The sequence below is a fragment of the Ovis canadensis genome, chromosome 3 (genome assembly GCF_042477335.2).
Source record: "Ovis canadensis isolate MfBH-ARS-UI-01 breed Bighorn chromosome 3, ARS-UI_OviCan_v2, whole genome shotgun sequence".
In the NCBI taxonomy this organism is placed as follows: domain Eukaryota; kingdom Metazoa; phylum Chordata; class Mammalia; order Artiodactyla; family Bovidae; genus Ovis; species Ovis canadensis.
Genome location: NC_091247.1, coordinates 182,120,413 through 182,144,344, shown reverse-complemented (window position 1 = coordinate 182,144,344; position 23,932 = coordinate 182,120,413). Strand labels below are relative to the sequence as shown.

At 44.1% G+C, this 23,932-nt stretch overlaps 1 protein-coding gene and 1 non-coding gene across 2 annotated transcripts in view; both read right to left on the bottom strand.

The window, feature by feature from the left end:
• ABTB3 (ankyrin repeat and BTB domain containing 3) overlaps window positions 1-23,932 on the bottom strand; it is a 323,604-nt gene that overhangs the window by 103,886 nt on the left and 195,786 nt on the right. Inside the window, exon 3 of the mRNA XM_069585255.1 lies at window positions 12,059-12,263. Within this exon, the coding sequence (XP_069441356.1) occupies window positions 12,059-12,263 (205 nt within the window). The remainder of the gene's footprint in view (window positions 1-12,058; window positions 12,264-23,932) is intronic.
• Window positions 5,069-5,141, bottom strand: TRNAG-CCC (transfer RNA glycine (anticodon CCC)). Its single transcript has one exon. It is a non-coding gene; the product is annotated as a tRNA-Gly (tRNA).

Below are 23,932 nucleotides of genomic sequence, written 5' to 3'. Positions count from 1 at the left end.
TGCCTCTCCCTGGGGAGGACACCTGTCAGATCCTGCCTCACCCTTCTCCTGCACGCTTGTGGCTAATTTGCTATTTCTGAGCCTCTGCTGGCCACCTTGTTAATTGGATGATGATCATTATATTTGGTGGAGAAGGAAATGGCAACCCACTCCAGTGTTCTTGCCTGGAGAATCCCAGGGACGGGGGAGCCTGGTGAGCTGCCATCTATGGGGTCGCACAGAGTCGGACACGACTGAAGCGACTTAGCAGCAGCAGCAGCAGCAGCATTATAGTTGGATGCTCAGTGCTTTCCCTTGGTCACTGCTCCAAAGCCTGAGAGTTCTGTAGGCTGGTCACATCTGACCTCTGGAATCCATTCATTTTGGCAAATTGCAGAAGGATCCAGCATGAATTAAGGGGAATGAATTAAGGGGAATTTGTCATTGTGGTTTAGTTGCTAAGTTGTGTCCGACTCTTTTGTAACCTCATGGCCCATACCCTGTGAGGTCCCTCTGTCCATGGGATTCTCCAGACAAGAATGCTGGAGTAGGTTGTCATTTCCCTCTTCAGGGGTTCTTCCTGACCCAGGGATCGAAGTTGCATCTCCTACATTGGCACACGGATTCTTTACCACTGAGCCACCAAGGAAGCAAAAAATGTTCATCTCTTGCCTTCATTGTTGTTCAGTTGCAAGGTGGTGTCTAATTCTTTGTGACCCCATGGACTGCAGCACATCAGGCTTCCCTGTCTTTCACTATTTCCCAGAGTTTGCCCAAACTCATGTTCATTGAGTCGGTGAGGCTATCTAACCATCTCATCCTCTCTTGCCCTCAATCTCTCCCAGCATCAGGGTCTTTTCCAATGAGTCAGCTCTTCGCATCAAGTGGCCAAAGTACTGGAGTTTATGAAACTTGAAATGGGGGTAGGAGGAGGTTGGGGGAATGAATGACAAACACACAAATCTACAATATTGTTATTCACACGATGCTCTGTGGAGCATTGGCACTCCCCGGCAGCTTGCTAGAAATGAAGCCCTTCGGGAACTTCCCTGGTGGTCCAGTGCTTAAGAATCTGCCTTCCAATGCAGGGGACATAGGTTCGACTCCTGATGGAACAACTAAGATAACACGGGCCACAGGGCAACTAAGCCCCCGCCGAGACTAGAGAAAGCCTGAGCTCCACAACGAAGAGCCCAGTGCGGCAGTGAGGACCCAGTGGAGCCAACATTTTTCTAAAAAGAAGCACTTCAGGCCCTACCCCAGCCATAATGAATAGAATCTGCACTTTAATGAGATCCCAGGGGATTCAAATGCACTCTAAAATTTGAGGAGCCCTCCTACAGTACACCTCTAGGTTAGAAGCTCTGTGACAGTGAGACTAATAATGTCCGTTGTCTATAGAGCCTAATGCATGCTGGATTTTAAGTGCTTTCTGTGTATTGGCACATAGTAGCTTCATACCAGATTCTATGACAGCTCCCGCTGTACAGATAAGAAAACTGAGGCTCAGAGTGGTTAAGTGGTTAAGTTAAAGGTCACAGAGATAGGAAGTGTTAGAACTTAGATATAAACTCAGGCATTATGGCTCCAGAATGAAAAATGCCCAGAGGTATAATTAATGTGCTATGAAGGTCCTTAGCATTACCTAAGGAGCTTCCAAATGGCATTTTCCTACTAGCAGTGACTAGACTTAATTGTTTCACCCATAGATGAAGGCATTTTTACCTCACAAGGTGGAGTGTAGGGATTCAGTTAAACTCTGTAAGTAAAATAGCTCACGTAATACATGGCACAATAATAGTGCTTATCAGATATTCATCACCTTTCTTTAGGCACCCTTATGCCTCCATCCAGGGAGGGCTTACGAAGTATCAGATGGAGTTCTGGTCTCTCACCTTCCTTCTCAGAATTCCTTCTATCTCCTAATTTCCTATAGGAGAAAGTATTGATAGCCTGGTGGTTCTCTCAACCTTCTTTACTGTCTAATTTGTTGTTCCACCCAACAACTCTTCAGAACAAGGTCTTGTTTTCTGTTCTTTCGCCTTCCTTTCCCCAACCCCGTGGTATGCATTCCATTCCCTTAACAGAGAGAGAGAGAGAGAGAGAGAGAGAGAGAGAGAGAGAGAGAGAGAGAGAGAGAGAGGGTTTCCTTCCCTCTAGCCACACAGCATTCATTTGATGTTTCTGATACTCTCAGACCTGCCCAGGGCTTCCCAGGTGGCACTGGTGGTACGCTGGTGGTAAAGAACCCGCCTGCCAATGCAGGAAACATGAGATGTGGGTTCAGTCCTTGGGTCGGCAAGATCCTCTGGAGAAGGGCATGGCAACTCACTTCAGTATTCTTGCCTAGAGAATCCCACGAACAGAGGAGCCTGGAGGGCTACAGTCCATAGGGTTGTAAAGAGTCAGACATGACTGAGGTGACTTAGCACGCACGCATATAGACTTGCCCAAGTGTATCTAATTTAACCTCACTGCACCTCAGTTTCCTCATCTGTGAGTTGGGGAGAGGTGAGGCTAGCTCCTGCCTCAACGGGTATTCCAAGGACTGAATTAGTTAATAACATAAAGTATGTAGAGCAGGATCTGCCACACACTAAGTGCTGGTCAAAATCTCTTATAATATCTAAGAAGACAGCACTCTGGATTAAGGAGGTAAATGCTAACCCCTGGTCATTTGTGGATCACCTGTTATGTGTCAGTGATTACTTTTGGGGATAGCTAGGGAAATAAGCCTGGAGCACGTGAGCAGTAGAGCCAGTGCCAATCCGAGGGCGGCCAGCTGGCAATGGCCACACGGCTCTCTGGGCTGAGAGCCAGAACATGTAGATTTCAGACCCAGCTCTATTCAGTTCTGCAAACACTTATTGAGCCCTTACTAAATGCTATCCACTGAGCTATGCCCTGGACACTCAGTGCATCCTCAGACAATAGGGAAGGGTTTTTGGAGGAAGTGATGCTTAAAATGAATCTTGAAGGATGAAGTGAGATGATGGAGCAGAGGGGACAGTGGTCCAAGAAGAGGGCAAAGCATGTGCAAAGGCACTGAGGCACTGCCTTTGCAAATCCACTGAAAATATGCTTATGGCTCCAGACAAGCACCCTCATCCCTCTGGGCCTCAGGTTATCATCTTCAACATGAAGCGTGTTCAGCATGCCTGTGCTCAGCTCTCTTGACTAAATTCCATATCCAGTGATAAATCATGCTTTTGAAGTCTATTCAATGACATGGATCAACAAAACTGCGTTTACCATTGGGTCCTTATTTTGTGAAACAACCAAAAAACCTTTGCATATACACAGAAAACTAAGATTGGAAGGAAATTCCCTATAAGGTCTTAGTGCTTATTTCTGGATGCACAGACTATGGGTGACTCAAAGTTTCTCCTTCAAATTTTTTGTATATTTATATTTTATTTAATAAGTATATTCATTTTATATCCTGTAAACATTTATAAAGATTATAAAAAGATTCTAGAGATTAGGGATGAGGCTTTCAAATATTTCTTTCAAACCATAATCCATGGACAGCAAAATAGACTAGCAAAGACAAACACAGAGTGGGGCCTGGTGCCAAGAGTTCAAAGACTAGTTCTGCAGTGTTAGCTGCACGACTTTGGCAAGATTATCAACTCCAGTTAAGTTAATGTAACAACAAAAAAAAGAGTTTCAAGACATATAGTTTCCTTCCTCCAGGCAAGCAACTCTATTTTTTAAATAAATTTTACTTAATTTAAAAAAAACCCAAGTTACAACCACAGCATCAGAAACTAGCAACTTTTTCAAGAAAGGGCTAAATAGTATTTTCAGCCTGGTAGGTCATTTGGTCTCTGTCACAACTAACCACAAGTGCCAAAGAGGCTATAAATAATATGTAAACAAGTGAGTTTGGCTGTGTTCCAATAAAACTTTATAAAAACAGGCAGTGGGCCAAGCTTGGCCTGCGGGGTATCGTTTGCCAGTCTCTGCAGTGCACTGATTTAATGGCCCATTAATGGGCTGTAACCTGCAGTTTGAAAAATATTGGGATTAGAGTTGCTTTTACCCTGGTCAGATGAAGTAAATTGCGGCGACACACATGTCACACATAGATCATGTTTTAAAACTTTGTTTCTTAAGGTAATTATTTAGAATTCAACATGCATGTTTTTCATTAGAACCATTTATCCAGTGGTTGGAATTGCAAGCAAGCCCACAAATAGCCCTGCAGAAAACAGGTCTAAATACATGGTTCTCCCACTGGGTTGTCCCTATTCATCCATTGGCTCTGAATTTCTCCAGGACCCACTAGCACTGGAGGACATTTTAGAGGACCTTTGGGCCAGATGTGATCACGGCCCTTAGGAAGATGAGAAAGTAGTATTCTTCTTCTGGGAAAAGGCATCCTGCACTGCTGCTTAGAATGCCAGGAAAAAAATAGTCCTCCTGTCTCTTCCTTCTTGCTGTCGAGGTTCCTAGGGCGTCAACTTAAGGAGTCCATATGTTGGGGCATATTCCCTGTGGTGTATAAGCCAATCAGTTGTGAGCTGTGTGGCTAATCATGATCAAAAGTACTGAACTGTGCAAATGATCCACTTATGTGATATTTATTTTTTTTAAAAGTAAAGTAGAAGAGTGTAGTGACCCTCTGTCAAGCTTTTGGGTGCCTGGAACCACTGATGACCTTACTGTTTGGAGAATTTCCCATATCATAAGTTCACGGTTCAGTAAGGTTCAGTTGCCCCTCCTGCTTTGTGCAGGGATGTGGCCCAGGCTCCACTGATTTAGAAGCTAGTGGTGTGGCATAAATGGAACATAGCAAAGGAGGTAGCAGAGACATTAAGCTTTCAAGGGTAATGGTGACAGAGGTCCTGCTGGGAGTGATCATTGTCCAGCATCAGTGATGGAAGGTCCCGCGTCTATGGCTGTGAGCAGTCCTGGGGTGCAACGTGGGCACTGTTCCATGTTGTGTGGCCTCAAAGCCTGCTTCTCCAGCTTCAATGCCCACCAGAAGTCGTCTTCTTTTTTTAAAAAAATATTTATTAATTTGGCTGTGCCAGGTCTTAGTTGCAGCATGTGAACTCTTAGTTGCAACATATGGGAAATCTAGTTCCCTGACCAGGGATCGAACCTGGGTCTCCTGCATTGGGAATGCAGAGTCTTAGCCACTGGACCATAAGGGAAGTCCCACACCAGAAGTCTTCTTAAGCTCCACTAAACAGTTAGACTCATGGGACCATCATAGCCACTCTTGTCCTGTGTGACAACATCAAACGTTCCCTTTACTGGGAGGCCTTATAACAATTCACCCAGCCATCTCAGAGCTATCTTCTACCCAGGTGATGCTCAGATGCAGGAAGATAAGATCCACTTGGGTGGTGGTGAGAACTGCCCTGATTTATGAATCCAAGCATCTCCTGTAACAACTCCACAGAAATAGCTTCCAAGGTTCCTGAAAGGGACATCACTATTATAGGGATTAGCGAATTCAAGGAAGCCCAAATCTCTGGATACTTACCAAGTATTTATAGTACTATATGGAGAAGGAAATAGCAGCCCACTCCAGTATTCTTGCCTGGAGAATCCCATGGATGGAGGAGCTTAGTGGGCTACCGTCCATGGGTCACAAAGAGTTGGACACGACTGAGCGACTTCACTTTCACCCTAGTACTATAAGGCCAGATCTAATGTATCAATCTAGGGTCATTTTGACCATAAGCAATGTTGCTTAGTAACACAATTGATATTGCAAATTTTATCATGTTTCCAGGGCAATAGAGCTAGAGAATTAACCCAAGGTCAAATTCTTATGCAGGAAGGGGAAGGATTTGTTAACCCTCTGCTTACACTGGGCCTCCCAGAGGCTTTCTTTCTGCTAAGCAGGTTCAGCTTTTGCAACTAAACATTCCTATTAGTAGTGCTGCTTGTATCAAGGATACTCTCCTCACTTGTGTTCTGATATACATTCCTCGATGGGAAAGAATGGGGAAGAGTTACAATCAGAAGGCCAGAAATTTTGCATAACCTTGGGTATTTCCATTGGAATATGTTAACATTTGGATATTACTTGTCATGTACTGATGTGTTGTGGTGATTTTCTGGTAAGGTTTCTTGGAAGATGTATTTGAATATCGTTAGCTTCCAATGTCTGTTGCTTGGTTAACTCTATTTCCTCGAGTGTAAATTTTCCATTTGTTAAGAATGTTCTGTTTCTCCCATTCATTTTCCTCAAATAGTTGGTGATTGGAGGCTCATGTCTGTGGCTGAGATTTCCCTGGTAGACAGTCTGCCACATCTGTTTGCACAGCTTTGGTTACAAGAGGGGTGAGAACTGCCACTGCCTAGGTGTAAATTTTGGTTGGTTTCCTCAAGAGACTGGGGCAGAATAAAAGTACCTAATGCCTAGTCTTCTATGTGAAGCTGATCACTGCTCCTCTCAGGCATTACCAGCTAACCCAGGCAGCAAAACACTCCTATTTATCCTCCTCTTTTTAATTTTATGGTGACAAATGACTGAAATCATTCATGTCCAAACACATCTAGGAATCACTAGTATTTCCAGTAATGATGTTGTTGTTGTTCAGTCGCTAAGTTGTGTCCAAATTACTGTGACTCCACGGACTGCAGCACACTTGGCATCTCTGTCTTTCACTATTTCCCGGAGTTTTGCTCAAATTCATGTCCATTGAGTCGGTGATGCCATCCAACCATCTCATCCTCTGTTGTCCCCTTCTCCTCCTGCCCTCAATCTTTCCCAGCATCAGGGTCTTTTCCACTGAGTCAGCTTTTTGCTACAGGTAGCCAAAACTTTGGACCTTCAACTTCAGCATAAGTCCTTCCAATGAACATTCAGGGTTGATTTCCTTAAGGATTGACTACTTTGATCTCTTTGCAGTTCAAGGGACTCTCTAGAGTTTTCTCCAGCATAACACTTTGAAAGCATCAATTCTTTATTGAAAGCATCAATTCTTTGGCACTCAGCCTTCTTTATAGTTCAGTTTTTGCATCTGTACATGACTACTGGAAAAACCATAGGTTTGACTGTACGGACTTTTGTCGGCAAAGTGAAGTCTCTGCTGTCTAAGTTTGTCATAGCTTTCCTTCTGAGGAACAAACGTCTCTTCCCGACGCAGGGATTGAACCCAGGTCTTCTGCATTGCAGGCAGATTCTTTACCATCTGAGCCTCTAGGGAAGCCCCAGTAATGATGTAGGGCAGGAAAATCTTGTCATAGATTTAAGATGATTCTATTAAAAAAACAGTAGTAGCCACATGTGACGCCTACCCTCAGAACTGAGGTGTTTACATTTATCATTATTGTTTGGGAAATACATATAGCTTAATCATAATCTTACAACATTTATCTGAGTTTTTTTTTAAAACATAAAGTGAGAGATTTCAGAAGCTCAAAAAATAGTAGCCAAAGTTCTGGAACAACTTAAACTACAGAAATTTTTTGCTGGCACTGAACTTCTTCAAAACCCCACAATGAAAAATGAAACTATTCAAAACAAATGTAGCAACTCGAAAGCTATGACCACATGAAAGAGGAAAATGGTATATGGCGACCTAGTTCCAGATACTCCAGCCAAAAAAGGCTCTTCTGACAAGCAGAGATGGTTTGAGGCACAAAACAATCTTTATTTCAGTCAACAAATATGTCTCAGGCTTTCTGTTGGGCATGGATGAAAAGCACACAATATTCAGCTCCTGTTCTTGAAGAGTCTATGATAAACACATAAGCACCGTAACCTTACTTGACTTTGCCAGCATAGATAATGAAAGCAATGTTGTTTGATTCTGGGGAAAAGGAGACAGAAAGAAAGAGAAAAAACAACTCCAAATTAGGATGCTACCTCCCACTTTAAATGTCTTGTTAGTAAGTTTTGGTATGAAGCGGCTGTAAACGTTTTACTGAAAACAGAGCCCTCTCTCCTCTGAAGCCCTTCCCTGTGTGTTTTCAGATGCTAGTAAATACCAAGCTCTAGTCTAGCTCAGAATGGGAAGAAACAGCTTTTTGTCTAGAAGGAATCATACACAGGCTTCTTTAGGGACAACGACAATAGCATTTTAGAGCCAAAAAATAAAAGGATGTATATCAGCTACTCTCGCCGGATAAGGGGCGCTCTCCTTCTACTAAGCATGGCACTGGATGTCTTAGCTACAATATCTAATTTTTGGCTTACACCAGTCCCAAGAGGCTGGTCTTATTCTCATTTTACAGTGGAAGAGAAGAGTCTCAATAGGGGTGAGATGACTTGTTCAAGGTCCCAGAACTGGAAGAAGCAGAGCCGGGATCTGATTCCAAAAGTTGATCTGACTCCCAAATCCATACAGTTTCCCGAAGACCAAAGTGAACAGAACTCAAAAAATGGTAAGTTCTTTCTGTTTTGTGTCGTCCCCTGAAAGTTCAACCAAGGAGGAATGGAAATATTAACATAAATGACTCTGACAAACTATAGAACATGTTCTCTTTACTGGGCTCTCCCTCACAGCTCATTTCTCTTTAAAACTTGTTCCAGAAAGTTTGCAACCCTTAGATGGTCTCCCTAGACTAATAGTCACTTCAGCCACACTCTGAATTCTGAAAATAGATTCCAGAAGGAAAGATGGAAACTACATAACAGAAAGTACAACAGGAGCCAGGCAACGGTTGGGGAGTTGGGGACAGGGAGTAGGTCACACGATGAGATTCGTATTTTAGAGTTTCAGTTTGGTGGCCATGAGGATGGAGCTGGTCAGAGAATATTAAGCTTCACACCCAGGGAGACCATTTTGAAATGAAATGCAGAGTCAGCTGTGACTTAGCGACTGAAAACAACGGCCGCAGTAAAGGGAACGAGGGGCTGGGCCGTGCAGTGTGGCAGCAATCTGGGGAGGAAGGGTTAGAATAGCAGTCCCCAGCCTTTTTGGAACCAGGGACTGGTTTCATGGAAGACGATTTTTCCACAGACCAAGGGTGGGGGATGGTTTCAGGATGATTCTTGTAAGGAGCGTGCACCCTAGGTCCCTCGCATGCACAGTTCACAGTAGGGCTTGTGCTCCTGTGAGAATCTACTGTGCTGCTCACCTGACAAGAGGTGGCGCTCAGGCAGTAACGTGAGCACTGAGGATATCCATCTGCGTAAATACAGAGGAAGCTTTGTTCGCTTATCCACCGCTCACCTCTTGCTGTACAACCCAGTTCCTAAAAGGCCATGAATGTGGAAGGGGGCAGGGTTCGGGACCCCTGGATTAGAGGAATGGGAGATGGCACAGATATTGCCTCAGTAAGATCTACTGACTAGCTGGCTATAGGAAGGAGGGAAGGAAAGGAAGGAGTGTGGGGTGGGCCCCAGTTTTCTGACTGGTTTGACCAGGTTGATGGTGATTCCAGTCTTGGAGAGAAAGGGGAACAGTCAGTTTGAGGGGCAAGATGTTGGCCTTAGTTTTGAGGTGGCTGTGAACACTCCTGATGGAAATGTTCCACAGGCAGCTGGACCAATGGATTTGTCCATTCTTTCATCCTACAAATAATTATCAACTTTGTGATATATACCGGGTGTTGAGTTTGGCATTATGTATGGTGAGACAACCAAAACAGATGTGTTCTGTGTCCTCACAAAGCTCACAGGCAACACACACACACACACACACACACACACACACATACATACACACACACTTGCTGTGTTGGGCAGAAAAGAATAAGGTATCCTGAGAAGATCCAGCCTGAGAGTGTGAGACTTGGCAGTGAAACTGGAAGGCTGAGTTGCATAAGGTTCTGGTGCTCAGCGGTGGTGAGGTCTAACTGGAGATACGAGGGGGTCAACTAAAAAGAGGCAGGAATTGAAGAGTGTGGGGAGGAGATGAGTCAGAGGAACTACCCCATTCTACAGGCTTTTGGGTGGGGCTGAAGAACTAGATACCCCAAAGCTGAGACCAGTGGCTTCCATCCTCCCAGCCATCATGATTCATACTCAGAACACAAAGTCTTGATGTGTCTGACTGAGGTTGTTTCCTGCCTGGGGACCACGTGCACGTTGCCACCTCTCTACTTTGGGTATGTTTGGCACATGAAAATATACACAGGGCACCACTGATTTGGCCTGGATAGTGGCAGACATGACTAATCCCCTGATAAGGTTAATTCCAGACTGGCTTGAAATATTGATGCTAACTTGGGATACTTTAAAAAAAAAAAAAAGAGGCAATTTCTGTCTCACCCATGCTCCATCCTCTTCTTTAACTGAAAGCCAAGAGAATGGTTTAGGAGCCCAATAAAATCCAATCTATTCTGGCAGAATCAGAGCATCCAATGAACATTTCAAAACTACTTGGAATCATTTAATAGAGAAAAAGTGCATTGAGCCCAAACTGGGAGCTATTCAGCTATGTGTGGTAAGATCTCCAACAACATGTATAAAAGGGAATGTTTATTAAGCATTTACTACATGCTGGGCACTGTTCAATGCATTCAGTCTTCAAAAAGCCCTATGAAGGATTTATTCTTTTTTTTTTTTTAATTTTTAGTTTTTTATTTTTTAAATTTTAAAATCTTTAATTCTTACATGCATTCCCAAACATGAACCCCCCTCCCACCTCCCTCCCCAGAACATCTTTCTGGGTCATCCCCATGCACCAGCCCCAAGCATGCTGCATCCTGCGTCAGACATAGACTGGCGATTCAATTTTATAGACGAAGAAACTGAGGCATAGGGAGGTTAAAGGCACTTTTCCAAGATACCCTGGCTTTTAATTGGAAGAGCCTGGATTCGAACCTACAAGTCTGGATCACAGAGCTAGCTCTTTTAACGACTCAATAAACAGGGTCACTACTGTACAAGCCTGTGTACATTGGAGGATGGGTCCGATTTGTGAGATGCTGGGGGAGATAAGGGGTTCCTGGGTGGCTCAGTGGGTAAAGAATCCACCTGCAATGCGGGAGACACAGGCAGACGTGAGTTTGATCCCCTGGTTGGGAAGATCCCTTGGAGGAGGGCATGGCAGTTCTCTTTAGTATTCTTGCCTGAAGAATCCCATGGACAGAAGAGCCTGGTGGGCCACAGTCCATGGCATCACAAAGAGTTGGACACGAATGAAGCAACTGTGCACCCACACATATGGGAGATGAGCTTTGTGGATCTGTCTGCATGGAAAGAGGGGACGCCTCCAGGCAGCCTTCTGGACTGACAGCAGTTTGGATGTTTTGCCTCTAACAGGGTGAAACCAGCCTCAGAAAATCCTGGGGTTTTCCAGGCAGAAGGGAACCTGGAAACCACTTAGTGTTGCTGCTGGTTTATGGATGGGGAGGTTGAGGCACAGGGGAGCAGACGGACAGTGCTGAGGAGCAGCAGAAGCTGGGTCAGAGGGAGCTTCCTCTTCCAGGAAGCCCTCCCTTCCTTCTCTGCCATGAGGATTCTGCCTCATGGGACCTGCTATGCTGTCCCCTGTGTGCCCAAGAAGCCCATTTCTGGCTGTGCAGGTGTTACAGTTTCCTTCTCAAGTCCCCAGGACAGCCAGGGTGAAATGAAGACAGACATCTCCCACCCATAGGGCTGGTGTCCCCCAAAGCTGCCTTCACAGTGAAGCCCCCTCGCACTGCAGAAACCCTCATCTCTCCAGAATTTGAAGACCCTCTCTTCTGACCCGGGCCACTTTTATCCCAGATTGGACCAGCCCTATGCAAACCCATTTCAAAGATCTCACTCAGGTCTCAGGGCTTCCCAGGTGGCGCTAGTGGCAAAGAACCCGCCTACCATTGCAGGAGACATAAGAGATGTTGGTTCAATCCCTGGGTAGGGAAGATCCCCTGGAGGAGGGCATGGCCATCCACTCCAGTATTTTTGCCTGGAGAATCCCCACGGACAGAGGAGCCTGGTGGGCTACAGTCCATAGGGTCTCAAAGAGTTAGACACGACTGAAGAGACAGCACTCCCCGAGGTCTCAGATACTCTTCAGGGCACAAGATTCAGCCTCCAGTTTCTGGAAACTGGGCAGCTCTGGCCCCTCCCCTGTCCCACCCTTGTACCACCTCAGAGGCAATACCCACCCACCACAAAGTGGTGTCGGCTCGATGGGAGCCTCTCTCTCTGGCCATCCAAAGCCAACACATGTCTTACCTTTCCACTTGGAGGTTGACTTTGGAGGGCTCCACGTTGGGATTTTCCCATTCCATCTGCGGGCAGTGCATGAAATAGCAAAGGGTATACAGGGCCTCGGGTTCCCAGTAGAGCGCCCCCTGCTTGTGGTGCAGGGGGGTGCCGTTGCCATGGTGCTTGGCATTGAGGGGCTGCAGGTGATGCATTGCTCGGGACACCAGGTCACCTGTGGACAGAAGTAAGATTTCAGATCCTTCAAGCAGCCAAGACTCACAGAGAAGAGGTGCAGAGATTCTCATCTCGACATTCCCTCGTTCAATGGAAATGGTCTCATCAGGCAGAGAGGGAAGCGTTTGTTCATTCACCACACGCCTGTCAATGACTTATCAGGTCTGGGGTGCTGCTTAAACTGTTATTCCCTCTATCTAGAACATTCTCTTTCTCCTCTTTTCCAGGCTAACTCCTGCTGATCATCCAGGTGTCAGCTTATATATTATATTCCAGGACACCGTTCTGGAATTTCCCCCACTCCCCTGTGTCAGATGCTACACTGTACTTTCTTTGTTACAGCACTTAGTACACTGTGACACAGTATTCTTTTTGTCCATCATTCCCAACGTTAGCAACTCAGTCCAAAATGACACCTATCTGTGACAGCACAGTTAGAGTGCTTTAACTTTGAATTCTCATAACACCTTATAAAGTAGGCACCTTTATAAACCCATTTTACAGACGAGGACACAGAGGCCCGAAAAGGTGAAATAACTTCTCAGCAGGGCAGAGCCACGAACAGCAGAAGGCGGATTTGAACCCCAGCACTCTGGCTCCAGAATCTATGCACTTTACTATGCTCCTTGAGGGGCATGTTTCACTATTCTCAGCACTGGCAAACTCTGAGAACACTCTGGCCTTTCTCATGCTTTCTTAGAAGAAAACTAGCTTTCTCCTTCATCAAACCAAACCTGCACATTCCCAGGTTGGCCGTGGAGAGAATATCTTCTTATGGGAGACTGGTTGGGCCTGAAGCTCTGACTTTCCTTGACTAAGACTGTGTTTCTCAAATGTGGTTTGCTTGTAAGCAACCTTCAGGAATGTAGTTGTATCCAAGCACCACCTGTATCATTATTTACTTAATCTTCGATGGACTCATTTTATTTTTTGAATATATATATCTAAAAAAGAAACATTATGTCACTGCCATAAATGGGAAATTAGTATCCCTTGCTGTAAACAGAAGGTCATTGTGAAAGTTAATTCAATAAAAAGAATGTAATTAATTTATACCTGAATTCTGGTCCTGTTTTCCTTTGTTAAAAAGAGCAAGTGAGAGTTGTTAGGGGCTCATATCAAGTGGAGCCTTTCCTCTGAAAGCAATTAGAATGAAAATATAATTGAAAAGCGTCACTCCCATGACCAGTGTTATCTAAGGCACTGCCCCTGTCCCTCTGGAAATCATCTCTTGCACAGTGGGAGGTGTTGCACACTTGGGGAGATGTTCCTTGAAGTTATTTTTGATGGTGAATTTGTGTGTCAACTGGGCTAGGCTATGGTGCCTGGTTGTCTGGTCAAACACTAATCTAAATGTTGCTGTGATGCTTTTTTTTTTTTTTTTTTTTAGTTTTTTAAACTTATTTAAATATATATTTTAAAGTTTTTAGATGTTGCGTTGGTTTCTGCCATACAGCAATGCAAATCAGCTGTAATTATACATATATCCCCTCCCTCCCAACCCTCCCTCCTCTCCCCCCATCCTGTCCCTCCAGGTCATCAGAGAGAGCCAGCCTGGGCTCTCTCGGACTACACAGCAAATTCTCCCCAGCCATTCATCTTACACTTGATAGTGCATGTATGTTGCTGCCACTTCCCTCATTCATCCCACTCTCTCCCTCCCACTCTGTGCCTACAAGTCCATTATCTATACCTGCATCTCCATTTCTCCCCTGCACATAGGTTCATTCATATCTTTTTTCTTGACTCCATATATATGCATTAATAGACTATATTTGTCTTTCTCTTTCTGACTTACTTTTGAAGCTATTTTTTACATGTGATTAATATTTATATCAGTATATTGTGAGTAAAGCAGATTACCCTCCAGAATGTGGGTGGGCCTCATCCAATCAGTTGAAGGGAAAAAATAGAGGAGAAAAGAGAGAGGCCCTTGAATAAGAAGGCATTCTGTCTTCAGACTCATGATTGAAACATTAACTCCTTCTAGAATTTAATCCTCCCTCTCCAACCTAGCTCCTTGTGGGGGTCAGGGACTGTCTCCCCCGTTTCCAACCCCTCATTACCCAGCTGAAACCAAGCTTGCAGAGCCCACCAGTTCTCTGCCACTCAGCTGTACCTTTTCATAAGACACTTGTACCTAAAATCTAAATGGCTCAGTGAAAGGCAGGAATTTCTCCTCTACAGGCCCAAGGCCTGCCTTCTATGGGAACATTTCTTGTCTGAGGGAGGGGCTACTTCCTCAAAAGAAGATTGACAAGAGGAATATTCATCCCCTTTGTGGGAGCCGGACTATGCAGATGAGGTCTCAGCTGAGGGTGAAAATGGCAAATATTCCCCTTTCTCTGCCATGTCCATGGCAGACATGCTTAACCAATCACAGAACTCTTATCCACTGAGTGGAGATGCAGCCTTAAAGTCCTTCTTGAGACAAAAGTCCAAGTGGTCACTATTTACTCTGATTGTCAAAGGAAAGAAAACTTCCATATCTTAAGGCCAGAGTCCTAAGGAGTCATCAAGACGACCTAACCAGAGTACAATCCACTAAGCTTAATATCTGGACAGTGATGCAGGGGTTAAACAGACAGTAGTGAGGGGCTAAACTTCCTTACACCCCTCTGCCTTTTACTAAGCCTTAACCCAGAGTCGGACCCTCCTTTCCTCCATTTCCCACAGCAGGAGAATACATGCAAGAAACTCAAAAAAGAAATCAGAGAAGGAAATTATCTTTTAGGGGTAGGTGGGTAGTGAAGATCTTAAGGGGGCCTGTAGATGGAAACTGTGGAGTCCCATGACTCTATGTAAGCAACAGTCCAGCTGTTGTTCACTGAGCATCTACTCTGTGCCAGGCACTGTGAAAAAGCGCCTCACATGCACTGTCTCTATGATGCTTCCTAAGGCCCACTTGACTTCACATTTCAAGATGTCTGGCTCTAGGTGAGTGATGACACCATCGTGGTTATTTGGGTTGTGAAGATATTTTTTGTATAGTTCTTCTGTGTATTCTTGCCACCTCTTCTTAATATCTTCTGCTTCTGTTAGGTCCATACCATTTCTGTCCTTTACTGAGCCCATCTTTGCATGAAAAGTTACCTTGGTATCTCTAATTTTCTTGAAGAGATCTCTAGTCTTTCCCATTCTATTGTTTTCCTCTATTTCTTTGCACTGATCCCTGAGGAAAGCTTTCTTATCTCTCCTTGCTATTCTTTGGAACTCTGCATTCAAATGGGTATATCTTTCCTTTCCTCCTTTGCCTTTTGTGTCTCTTCTTTTCATAGCTATTTGTAAGGCCTCCTCAGACAACCATTTTGCCTTTTTGCATTTCTTTTTCTTGGGGATGGCCTTGATCACTGCCTTTTGTACAATGTCACAAACCTCCATCCATAGTTCTTTAGGCTCTCTGTCTATCAGATCTGTCCCCTTAAATCTACTTGTCACTTTCACTGTATAATCATAAGGGATTTGATTTAGCTCATACCTGAATGGTCTAGTACCCTACAGAGCCTTGTGAGTCCCTAAGAACAAAACTAGTGGAGGTGATGGAATTCCAGTTGAGCTCTTTCAAATCCTGAAAGATGATGCTGTGAAAGTGCTGCACTCAAGATGCCAGCAAATTTGGAAAACTCAGCGTGTCCACAGGAATGGAAAAGGTCAGTTTTCATTCCAATCCCAAAGAAAGGCAATGCCAAAGAATGCTCAAACTACTGCACAATTGCACTCATCTCACATGCTAGCAAAGTAATGTTTAAAATTCTCCAAGCCAGGCTTCAGCAGTATGTGAACCATGAACTTCCAGATGTTCAAGCTGGTTTTAGAAAAGGCAGAGGAACCAGAGATCAAATTGCCAACATCCGTTGGATCATCCCCAAAGCAAGAGAGTCAAGAAAAACATCTACTTCTGCTTTATTGACTACGCCAAACCCTTTGACTGTGTGGATCACAATAAACTGGAAAATTCTTCAAGAAATGGGATTACCAGACCACCTGATCTGCCTCCTGAGAAATCTGTATGCAAGTCAAGAAGCAACAGTTAGAACTGGACGTGGAACAACAGACTGGTCCAAACTGGGTAAGGAGTATGTCATGGCTGTATATTGTCACCCTGCTTATTTAACTTCTATGCAGAGCACATCATGAGAAACGCTGGGCTGGAAGAAGCACAAGCTGAAACCAAGATTGCTGGGAGAAATATCAATAACCTCAGATATGCAGATGACACCACCCTTATGGCAAAAAGCAAAGAAGAACTAAAGAGCTTCTTGATGAAAGTGAAAGAGGAGAGTGAAAAAGTTGGCTTAAAACTCAACATTCAGAAAACTAAGATCATGGCATCTGGTCCCATCTCTTAGTGGCAAATAGATTCGGAAACAGTGGAAACAGTGAGAGACTTTATTTTGGGGGGCTCCAAAATCACTGCAGATGGTGACTGCAGGCATGAAATTAAAAGACCCCTGTTCCCTGGGAGAAAAGCTATGACCAACCTAGACAGCATATTAAAAAGCAGATGCATTACTTTGGCAACAAACTTCCGTCTAATGAAAGCTATGGTTTTTCCAGTAGTCATGTATGGATGTGAGAATTGGACTATAAAGAAAGCTGAGCACTGAAGAATTGATGTTTTTGAACTGTGGTGTTGGAGAAGACTGCTGAGAGTCCCTTGGACTGCAAGGAGATCCAACCAGTCCATCCTAAAGGAAATCGGTGAATATTCACTGGAAGGACTGATGCTGAAGCTGAAACTCCAATAATTTGGCCACCTGATGCAAAGAATGGACTCATTTGAAAAGACCCTGATGCTGGGAAAGATTAAAGGCAGGAGGAGAAGGGGACGATAGAGGATGAGATGGTTGGATGGCATCACCGACTCAATGGACATGAGTTTGAGTAAACTCTGAGAATTGGTGATGGACAGGGAGACCTGACATGCTACAGTCCATGGGGTCTCAAAGAGTCAGACACGACTGAGAGACATCGTTTTAGCTTTACAGCAGTGATCTGCAAGCGGGGTAATTTTGCCTCCCACGGGATGTTTGGTAACATCTGGAGACATTTCTTGTGTCACATTCTGGGGACTGTTATTGTACCTAGTGGGCAGAGGCTAGAGATGTTGCTAAACATCCTACAATGTACAAATCAGTCCCCATAAGGAAGAGTTTTGCCAGGAGTCAATAACGCCCAGGTTGAGAAATTCTGTTTTACAGATAAGGAAACCAAGGTTCAAGGTCACAAAGCAGAGATAAGATTGTAAACCTGGGTCTGCCTGACTCTAATGTCTGTGCTCGTCACCCTACACTGACCTAAGTTTTTTTTACAGAGACGGCTCACTGCAGCCATGGCCAGCTTCAAGTCCATGATGGGGCAAGTTGGCATTGTGTAGCCAAGGTGTTAACAAATGCTCCTTTCCTTTGATTCAGTAATTCCATTTCTGGGACTCTGTCCCAAGGTTGGAATCCAAAATGCAGCAAAATCTTCATGCACAAGGATTTTTATCCAAAACCTTATTTATAGAATCCAAAATTTTACAAAGAAACAAATGTTTGAAAATCAGAGCATGGTTAAATAAACTCTGGTATGTGATAAAACTTATGCAATTACTAAAAATGTTTACAGAGAGCTGCAATAAATGAAAAAAAATCTTTGTGTTAGAATGGTAAGTGGCAAAAAAGTGAAATTCAAAATTGCATACAGAGTGATCAGGATTATGTTATTAAAAATATGCACTGAGTAAATAACAGGGGGAAAAAAGCAAAATGTTGACCAAGGATTTCTCTGCCTAGAGGGATTGTGGGCAACATTCCCTTCCAACTTTTCTGTTAGTTCTGAATTTTGAATTATGGCATGTGCTTCTTGGAGTTATCAGAGTAATAAGCTTAGCGAGGTGGGGTTTACTTTCTAGTACCTCCTATCTAGGGCCAGGTTGGGGTACATTCATCTTTCCCTCTCTCTTTCTTGAAAGTGCTCATAAAAAAGCTCAAAATAAGAAAAATCAAAATCGGGTGGAGAAGAGAAGAGGATCCATGTTTTGGGGCCACACGTCACCCCTCCAGGTCCCCAAGACCCTGGGAAGGCTTTGGTTTTGGTTGGACTAACTGTGTCCTCAGAGCATCATTCATTTTGCCCTGCACTTCTAGGCTCTCCGCTTTTTCTCTTGTTTTCTCACCTTATATGACCCTCCCCTTCATCTTCTCAATTACTGAAGATTTTCAAGGCTGTGATCAAATGCCAGTTTTTCCAGGGAGCCCTCCAGGATGCCCCCATTCAGAATCAATTGCCCTTTACTCTGTGTACCTACAACCCCTGATGATAAAGTCTAACATGTTATGTGTTTAATTCAGACATGCTTTAGATGCCCATACATCTGGTTCCCTTATTGAGTTTAATGGATAGAGACATGACTCATTCATTGCCCTGTTCCTGGAGGAGCAGTGTGTTTGGTGATTAGGGACAAGCTTTCTGGAGTCAGACTCTCTGAGTCTGAGTTTCCAACCTGCCACTGACCAGCTGCATGATCTTGGGTAAGTTAACGTCTCTGTATTTGGGGATAATTATGTCCTTTGTGAACCTGTTGTGTGGATTAAACTGATAACATGTAGAAAGTACCTAGCATTGTTTCTTCATTTGGAAAATGGAGATAATAATAGTTCCTAATGAAGCAATCATATAAATCACTTAAAGCACTTGAAATAGGGTTGGGCACATTCTGAATGTATAATAAGTATTTAGCACATATCTTTTGCTTTGTATTGTCACTCCCATCATCATCCTCATCACTAGCACCATTTCTTTCCACCATCTTGACCACCATTACCATTTCCATCATCATACTATCTGCATCACTATCAGCATCATCTCTGTCATCAGCCCAGTCTCTGGATCACAGGCCTAAAGGATGTCTCTGATGAGGGTTGGTCACGGGAGATGAAATTGGCATGGGGATTCTATAATCACTAGCTCCACTTCAAATCCCACTCTGTGTATGTGCTATCTGCTGCTTCCCGGGCAGCTTCATTCATGAACCCAAAGCAACAAACCCACTGTCACTAGCTACACTGAGTTTGGGTGGCTAGAGTTTGGTTCTAGGAACCTACTTGAGAATCTGCTTATAATCAGGTTTCCCAAATGTCAGTCATTTGAAAATCAGCATCATCAATTCTCACATATCTGTGTGCCGCAGGTCCAATTTATTTACTTAACATTTTTCTTTAAATTGGCTCCTTCTTTCACACAATACATTCATTGAAAAACAAAACTTTATATCAGTGCCATAAAAGGAAAACCAATATTTTTCTAGTACCCATAAAAAATTCATGGCAATTAAAAATAGAAAGCATTTTGTGTATTACCTGCAATCTCCCTTGCTACCCTTTGGGAAATGGAGCTCAGCCTTCCAGACTTAGGTTATCAGTGCAATTCCCTCTAAGCTGTCTTCCTGAATGCCACTGTGATCACCTGAGACAAAGGACTGCATATTTCAACACGGGTTCCTTTCCCCGAAACCTGTACTGTGACAGCACCTTCAATTCATTCCCTGCTGTTCATCCACAGTCAGCTACCACTTTCTATGGTACATTTTCAAAACCTCCCACAACCCTGGGGTAGGAGGTATCATCACTCTTTTTTCAGAGATGGTAAAACTGGGGATCAGAGTGATCAAGTTACTTGACCTAGGTCACACAGCACAGATGAGGAAATCAAGGCGCTCTTCAGCATCATAAACCGTGGTTTAACTTGCCTCCAAAATTTTCTTGGGCTCCAAAATCACTGCAAATGGTGACTGCAGTCATGAAATTAAAAGATGCTTGCTCCTTGCTTCTGAAGAATTGATGCTTTTGAACTGTGGTGTTGGAGAAGATTCTTGAGAGTCCCTTGGACTGCAAGGAGATCCAACTAGTCAATCCTAAAGGAAATCAGTCCTGAATATTCACTGGAAGGACTGATGCTGAAGCTGAAACTCCAATACTTTGGCCACCTGATGTGAAGAACTGACTCATTGGAAAAGACCCTGATGCTGGAAGGATTGAAGGCAGGAAGAGAAAGGGACAACAGAGGGTGAGATGATTGAATGGGCACCACCAACTCTATGGACATGAGTTTGAGCAAGCTCTGGGAGATGGTGATGGACAGGGAAGCCTGGCCTGCCACAGTGGGTTGCAAAGAGTCAGACATGACGGAGCGACTGAACAAAGACAACTCATTCCCTATTTTACAGATGAGAAAATTGAGGCACAGAAGGGTTAAGGCCAGTGACACTTTACCATTGAAAAGGGTCACAGGTACATTCTAGTGGCTAGAGGCAGCAGGACCTTATGAAAAGACCCCGTTTCCCCATTTACATTTGAGAGCACCCATGTCCAAGCAATGAGGGCTTTTTTTGTCTTTCCTGGTGACACTGAGGAGAGACAACCCAGAAACCCTTTTTACGCACAGTTGTAAATTAATGGTCCTGTTTCGAGGAACACATTGAGTGGGAACAGCAAGTTCACAGTTTAGTGTAAAAAGAAAACAGAAAGAGGCATTTTTCAATGAAGCCCTCATTTTTTTCCCCTTTAAATAACAGAAAGCAATTACTCTACTTAATGGCTGTCCAATGCAGGTTAATTGGGAGCTTGGGGGCAAGGCAAGGAACATTGGGCAGAAGAGCTGCAACAAGGTCTCAGAGGACACAAATATGGGATGGATGGGACCAAATGCAGAGTCGAGTTGATTCAAAAATAAGCACAGCCAGTGCCTCTGCTTTCCCTGGAGGTGGGGTGGACTGGCTTCCTGCAGACCTATTCCTGACCAGTTCAGGTAACGAGGCCTGGTCTGCTCACTGAACTCTAAGTACTGTCTTGCTAATTTCCTTGGGCTCACGGTTAAGAATCACCAGCCTGTGTCAGTTTGGGGACCTTTGTGATCTCCTGATTTAGTTTCTCACTCAAATAATGTGAGTGGCTCAGTTCAGCTGGGAAAGAATCTGCCTGCAATGTGGGAGACCTGGGTTCGATTCCTGGGTTGGGAAGATCCTCTGGAGAAGGGAAAGGCTACCCACTCCAGTATTCTGGCCTGGAGTATTCCAAGGACTACAGTCCATGGGGTCGCAAAGACTGAGCGGCTTTCGTTTTCACTTTCAAATAATTTGACATACAGAGATTCCAGTTCTAGCTCTCTGAGTTCAAAATTCAGTTCAATAGAACACAAAATATTTGACAAGAATTTCATTGAGTTCCCCTCCCCTGTAGCATTTTCTTCAGCTTTTGTTTCACAGACTAGTTCACTGTGGGTTATTCGTATATTCATTGGACATTCAACAGATATTTCGCAAGCTAAGGGCCAACTGTTAGGTGCTTAAAGTGCAGAACTCAGCTGGACACAGCACAGTTAAGCAGAAAAAGAAAAGATGATTTGAAATGGGGCTCTGCCATTTAGGAGCTGTGTGGCTTTTGGCAAAACATTTATCCAAGTCAGTTTTCTTATCTATAAAATGAGAATAATAATTCCTTTCATGTGCTTAAAGCACCTGGCACACAGTAGGTGGTCTGGAAATAGTGGCTGTATTTTTGCCCCAAGCCATAACATCATCACTATACGTCACCACTGACGGAGGCAGTTTGGGGTTTTAATATGATGCCCTGCGGATAGAAGCAGGGCATATACAGGAAGAAGTCTCAGCGGGCAAGGGCAGGGTGAGCGGGGTGGGGGAGTGGGGTGGAATACTCGGTAACCTTCGTGAATTCTCACATCTCCAATTTAGTTTTGAGGGCAGCATTCAAGATACCTGGTACAGAGCAAACTGCAGATCCTCAGACCTGGAAGGAACAAAGGTCTGACTAACGGTCCGATATTATACAGGCAGATACAGTCCCCCCATATCATCTAGAAATATCCAGGCTTCCCCCAGAGACAGGGAGTCATGTGTAGTGATGAAAGCTCTGGCTGGAGAACTGGATTCAATTTCAAGTCATCAGTTCACAGGTGTGGTTGATCTTAGGTTGTTTATCCCTTCTTACCTTCATTCCCACATCTCTGTGGATAATAATGGTTACACTGGAAGTAGCTCGTGTAGATTTTTCATAGTTCCCTAGATCAACATCTATTATTGCTGGCTCTTAAGAAGGCTATAGTCAGGGGCTCTGCCCTCAACCCCGAACAGCCTGATTTAAGAAGAGCAGGGACAGCTGGGAACAGACTCCACCCCGCCATTGCTGGAACAACAGTGGTTTCTGGAATCCGCACGGGCAGAGTAACCTTTGAATATGAAGAACAGCTCTCTATGTACACAGACAGGGCAAGGCTGTATTGATTCAGACCACAGAGCAAGTCAGTCTAAATTACAGTCAGATCAGAAAAGAAGGCAATTTTATTACGTTCTGTCGCCGACGTGGCTTATCAACATGCTTCTGCATACACGTTCTACGGGGCTGACTTAATGAACGGAGGGAACCTATTCATAATTAGCAGCACCTATTTGTGTGCCAACAATTCATATGCGAAAGTCAATATTCAACGGCAACGACAGCATTTAATTTACAGAACAAATTGTCCTTAAAAACAATTTACGTGACAAGCTGCTCCTGCGGACTGCCTGCTTAGGTGTAGTGCAGATTTATTTAGCAAATCCTTTCCTTCAAGAGAAGCACTGGAACTGAGCAGAGCTCCAGCCCAGGTGCTAGGAGGGGCCCTTACAATACTTCAGGACAACCCTTTGAGACCCCAGAGGAGAACGTGTGGGGGCCTCTTCCAAGGTGGCACCCATGTAGACATGATCCGACCCTGTAGCCAGAATCGGCCTTTCCAAGGTCATGGGCATGTTTTGGAAATTGGTGGCGTCCCAAACAACAAGGCATTTCTTCTTTGAGATGTTTCCCCAAGGGATCTGCTTGGACCAGCTACATCTGAATCTCCGGGGTGGGGGGCTGTTAAAATGTAGACCTTTCCCTCCCCCACTTCCAACTGTTGCAGATATCTCAAAATATCATTCACACACATCACCACCTCAAAATAATAGGTCACCAGAGTTGCTGCTAGATCTTGTTTTATAATGTTCTAATAAAACATATGATAACTATATCACATATAATGTGATATAAACTGTATCACAGTTCTGCTGAAATATATTGATAACTGTCTTTTAATATAATTAGCTTCCTTTATAAACTGATACACTTTATTTCATGCATTTAAAAGTACTGTTCTAAGGCAGGGTCCACAGGCTTCATCAGGCTGCCAAAGGGATCCGCAGAATCCTTAAGTTTAAGAACAATCATACAACTGACCAGTGGCTGGAAGACCCGGTAATCAGAGGCATCTCATGACTTTGGGAGTTTGATGGGAATGGAAGCACAATTTCCAAATTCAGGTGCCAAGAAAGCTCTAGTGAACACAAGGAGCCCCTTCAGCTCGAATCAGCGACTGCTTCCCTTTGCAGAGGTGCAAGCCATGTGCTCGAAGTAGGATGACTGTCCTGGGTATACAGGGAATTCTTGGGAAGAGGTACAAGTTGCTTTATAGGTCCTCAAGTCTCTTATAGTTCAGAATGTTTTAGAATTTCACACTATCTCACACTTCAACATACTCTAGCATTTCTGTGATCATTACTCTAGTTCCATCTGGAGCTAACACATGGCTGTGTCATTGGACAATCAATTGGATCATAAGTAAATACAGTTTTATATTCCTCTGGTTGGC